The 4661-nt window shown below is 53.7% G+C and overlaps 1 protein-coding gene across 1 annotated transcript in view; it reads right to left on the bottom strand.

The window, feature by feature from the left end:
• Positions 1-6: 6 nt before the first annotated feature.
• LOC145655739 (nuclear receptor coactivator 3-like) overlaps positions 7-4661 on the bottom strand; it is a gene marked incomplete at its 3' end in the record, with an annotated part of 26553 nt that continues 21898 nt past the window's right edge. The window contains exons 12-19 of the mRNA XM_081709239.1: positions 3677-4311; positions 2127-3088; positions 1878-2001; positions 1573-1734; positions 1161-1391; positions 912-1026; positions 544-715; positions 7-308 (exon numbers count right to left, since the gene is read on the bottom strand). Coding sequence (XP_081565365.1) covers positions 7-308; positions 544-715; positions 912-1026; positions 1161-1391; positions 1573-1734; positions 1878-2001; positions 2127-3088; positions 3677-4311 — 2703 coding nt within the window. The remainder of the gene's footprint in view (positions 309-543; positions 716-911; positions 1027-1160; positions 1392-1572; positions 1735-1877; positions 2002-2126; positions 3089-3676; positions 4312-4661) is intronic.

The raw sequence follows: 4661 nt of genomic DNA, 5'->3' as shown, positions 1-4661 counted from the left end.
AGCTGCAGTCGGAGGGGCTTGGTGGCGCTCATCATCCGCGGGCGTAGCATGGCCGCGCGTGGGTGCATCACACCAATACCTCCCACCTGGGGCATCGTGGGGTTAAAGCCCGGGCCATGTTGGCCCTGCATCAAGCCAGGCCCGGTGCCGGGACCGTGACCGGGCCCATAGCCTCCTTGCATGCCCATAGAAGGCGGGCCAGGGTAACCCGGCCCGTAGATGGCCTTGTGGTCCATGCTCATGTTGGAGTCAGACGCTGCGCCGGCGAAGGCATCTGCGGGGGGGGGCGGGCGGTCCGCACTGTGGCCCTGCAAGGAGAAGAGACCGACAGCGTGACTTTGCTGCCTCTTCCATTTAAAATGAACCAAACTACTCAGGTTACACCAATATTAATGAGTAATTAATACAAGGTTTGTCTTAACTCAAACCCCACCCCCCAAATTGTTACATCATAAAAGGTCCAACATCGCCCATTTCCTGTGCATGGACCATATAATGAATACATCAGACAGCTGCACACGCATGTTGACACACACCACTGACCTGAACGACGAGTTCGGGGATACCCAATGCCCGGTCTATCTCCTCCAGCCCGGTGACATCCGTGTTGTTGAGGAGCGAGTCAAGCTGGTCGAGCAGGGTCCGCTCATCGCTCTGCCCCTCGCTGGTTGCCGGGGGAACCAACAGGTCGTCCAGCGGGTTCCCGAACGGCAGACTGCACACAAGAGAGCGGCGTATGAGCGACGACGACAGCGTGAGCGTGTGTGCTACGACAAGGAAGAATGTGACGGAGACAGACAGCCAGAGGAGATACCAGACACGCAGAGAAAAGCCAGAACAGGAGTACAGGAAGACCTGCACAGAGACCGAGAGGTTTGCAGCACAGAAGCGTTCCAATTGGTTACTTTTACCTGTTGGGGGTGTGACCTCCATCCAGTCCCATCCCACAGTCAGACCACGAGGGGGACTGTGGGGGGTGTGGCTGCCCTCTGAACGAGTTCACCCCCATCGCCGCGTCGTTTGGACCTGCCCACAGCGGAGACGTTTAAAACGCAGGTTCAGCCCGACACAGGCCATTTTAAATAGCATCTCTTCCGAATAAATTATGGTATTTATAAACAAACAAACAGGGACACGGACGCGCCGACTCCACAACATACTCATCTCCATCAGCTGCTGTTGTAGCATGGACCGAGGAGCAGGCACACTGTTGGACCTGTTGATCATGGGGACTCCCATCAGCCCCTTGACATTTGGATCCATGGTCGGGCAGCCCATGCCAGGGTGTCCATTAGAGCCCGCTGGGCTGGCACCGGAGCTGGACATTCTCCAGTCACCTGAGGCCATCATGGGAGGCATCTGGGTCATGCCCATTTGTCTGCTGGGACCTCCTGTGGAGAAGACATGGAGGTTTATAACGCGGCGCTGAAGTTGAACAAAGGGTTAGGCTTCATTTAGCAGTGTCAGTTAGTTACTTAAAGATCTGAATGGTACGTCCACACTTGTAGGTCAGTTTAGTAGTAGGTTTGAGTTTGCAATCAAGTTGTTTTGATGGGAAGTCTTGCTGCTCACCCATTCCCACGTGGTCAAGGGTCTCCTGTTTGATGACGGAGGACGGGGCATTCCTCCTGCCTGCTACTCCTGCACCCCCCAGGGGTTTACTGTCCACAGACACCGCCCTCTGTAGGGGCAGCCGAACCCCCGGTGCCAAGCCCACAGCCTCCCGCTCCACACCTAAAAACAAATGCAGCAATGTCCCGGTTGGTAAAAACGCCCTGTTCATTATGCCAGCTACTCTGAGGTCACGGTGCCATCAGGACCCAGTTTCTGTTGCCTTGCGTTCACACTGCCAGCCCAGACTGAGTATCGGGTCTTACCGTGAGTTCCAGGTCCACCCCCCTTCTTGGATTCGCTGTCTGTGCCGCTGCCGCTTCTGGAATCAGCGAACATTCCGGAAGCGGGCTTCCGAAGGCCTCCTAGGACGGTCTCCAGGCTCTCCAGCTGCAAGATCAGAAACATGGACCGTCAGCAGGCCACATAACGACACATAATACATCGTAATACTCAGTGTCATAAAATATGTTAATTGAACTTCTTTGACAAGGTACTTAAGTTTTTCCACACACCTCATCAGGAGGTTCCATCTTGATCTTGCTATCTGGGTTACTTGAGGTCGTAACCCCTGACCCTGGCCCTGCGCCAACCCCACGACCCTCCAGTTCGTCCATGCCTGGCTTGACCTCGCCAATGCCCGCCTCTTTGGAGTCGTCCTTGTTGAGGAGATAGTGGAGCAGGGCGTGTGTCTTCTTCGGACTGTGCTGCTCCTGCTTGACCTCCGCCCCCGCGCCCTCCGTGCCCTGATGCTCCGCCCCCAGGCGCACCTTGCCCGTGGCCTCGGCCGTGATGCGGGCGACCTCGTCCGGCGTGTTGCCATTCTGCAGCAGCTTGTGGAGGATCTTGTGCTTCTCCTGCAGCATGTGAGAGGAGAGGTGCCCGGCTCCTTGCTGCGCCACGGCGCCGCCTGCTGCCGGAGCCGCCGCCGAGGGCACGCATGTGGAGGAGGGGCTCGTCATGCAGCCTCCCGCCTCCTTCAGGTCGGCGGCGAGGACCACGGAGGCCGGGGGGGGTCCGCCTTTTGCCGCCCCCAGCGTGAGTTCTTCGGTCGGGGAGGTGAGAAGCTGGAGAAGCTTTTTATGGCCTTTGCCATCTGGGAGCCTGCGGCTAGGGTCGAGCGCGCCCTCTTTGCCCGACTGGCTGTCCGGCTTATCCGCCGTGGACTCGGATATGGGAACTTGCTGCTGCTCGGCCCCAGAGCTGTGGGGACCAGCGGGGCTCTTCGACTCGCCCACGATGGGCCCTTTATTGGGCCCTGACTGGTTCGGCGCTCCGGCCTGAGAGGCATTGACGCTGGGGGAACCGTCGGACTTGTGGGAAGGCGAGGTGAGAGCGCCGGGCAGCGAGGAGCCAACGCCCTCGCTGATGGCCTGGAGGGCGTTGAGGGAGCTGCTAGAGAAAGTGCTGCCACCTGCTGGACCGGAGGATCCACTATTGCTGCCCATGTTCATAGGGCCCATAGGAGAATGCATACCTGGAAGTCAAAACACACAGTAACACACCAACAACAATTAAAACTACATAGTGAAAAATGTCCTGAGATTTTTATATTCTCTATTTGTAAATTAGACTGAGACCACAGGTTTTGGCAATTTGTTACTGGAGCTTTAAAAGCCTCGGTTACCAGGTAACCGCTGTATATCGTATACTGCTGACAGTACATCGCATGCTGTCAGAAAGACTGCGACAGAAAACGGAATGGAAGCAACACGAATTCAGCTGCTGCTCCGGAGCAGTGTGAAATCCCTCTGGTTCCAGAAGCCAGTGCCGAATTCATAAGTGCTCCATTTATCCAAACTGGCTCTTTAATAACGGACTTGCAGCCTAGAGGAGGAAGACAATGGTTCCCATTCCACACTCAAACCTAATTAATTAATTAATTAATTAATTAATTGATTGATTGATTAATTAATTAATTACTTACTTACTTATCCATCCATCCAATTCCAACACAGGTCCTCACAATCCTTGCCAATAATGTATGTACTCAATGTATTTTTGCCCTTTAGATATTTAACCTAAATATCTGATTGATATGAGTGTATATTTATAAAGAGCATACCTCCAGGAGAGAAGGGGCTAGCTCCCATCTTGGGGCTTCCCCGTATCCGTGGAGATCCCATGATGTTCTGCTGGGAGGGGTGCATACCGGGGCTTCCATGGGACGGACTCGTCATGCCCAATCCGTAACCCCCACCGTGGAAGTTCTGCTGGTGAGGGTTCATTCCTGGATGCCCCATCTGGTTCATCTGGTTCATCTGGTTCATCTGATTCATCTGATTCATCTGATTCATGTGGTTGATCTGATTCATCTGGTTCATGGGGTTTATCGAATTCACCGAACCCATTTGGTTCATTTGATTCATCTGGTTTATAGAATTAATCTGGTTCATAGGATTCATGGAGTTCATTTGATTCATCTGGTTCATGTGATTCATGGAACCCATCTGGTTCATCTGATTGACAGAGTTCATCTGGTTTATCTGGTGCATTGAGTTCATTGGTGTCAGACGGTGGCCTGGGCCATACACGGGTCCTGCCCTGGGTCCCATGTGCCCCGGGTCAGCCATGCCGTGTCCCCTGCTCATGTTCATCTGCCCTCCCGGTGCCATGTTCACCTGGGAGCCGTGAGGAGGAGGTCCCATGCCCTGTGGTCTCATCATGCCTCCCTGGTTTGGCCTGTAGCCATTCTGCTCCCTACAAAGAATATAATAAAAGAAAAGGTAAAAAAAAAAGTCTTATTTATCTATGGGGGGGAAAAAACTGTACAACAACTAGAGCTCTATACAGCAGGATATCAATGTAGACAGTCCGTTCAAGAAGTTCTGTGACATTGAAGAATGAAGGAAAAGACGTTTAGTAGTAGACTGACATTGGGTATGTAACAGAAAGTGAAAAGTCACTATTAGATACGCGTGCATGTGGAATGTAAACAACACACACGTAAGATGCGGGTGCGCCCCACAGTGCATCAGCCTCGGCGGCACAGGAATATGATGCCTACCACGAAGGCACAGGCACCAGCGCACCGGTGTGTTATGGGTCAG

The sequence above is a fragment of the Electrophorus electricus genome, unplaced genomic scaffold (genome assembly GCF_041902795.1).
Source record: "Electrophorus electricus isolate QZ-2024a unplaced genomic scaffold, ASM4190279v1 Scaffold332, whole genome shotgun sequence".
In the NCBI taxonomy this organism is placed as follows: Eukaryota; Metazoa; Chordata; class Actinopteri; order Gymnotiformes; family Gymnotidae; genus Electrophorus; species Electrophorus electricus.
This window is presented reverse-complemented; position numbering and strand designations above follow the sequence as displayed.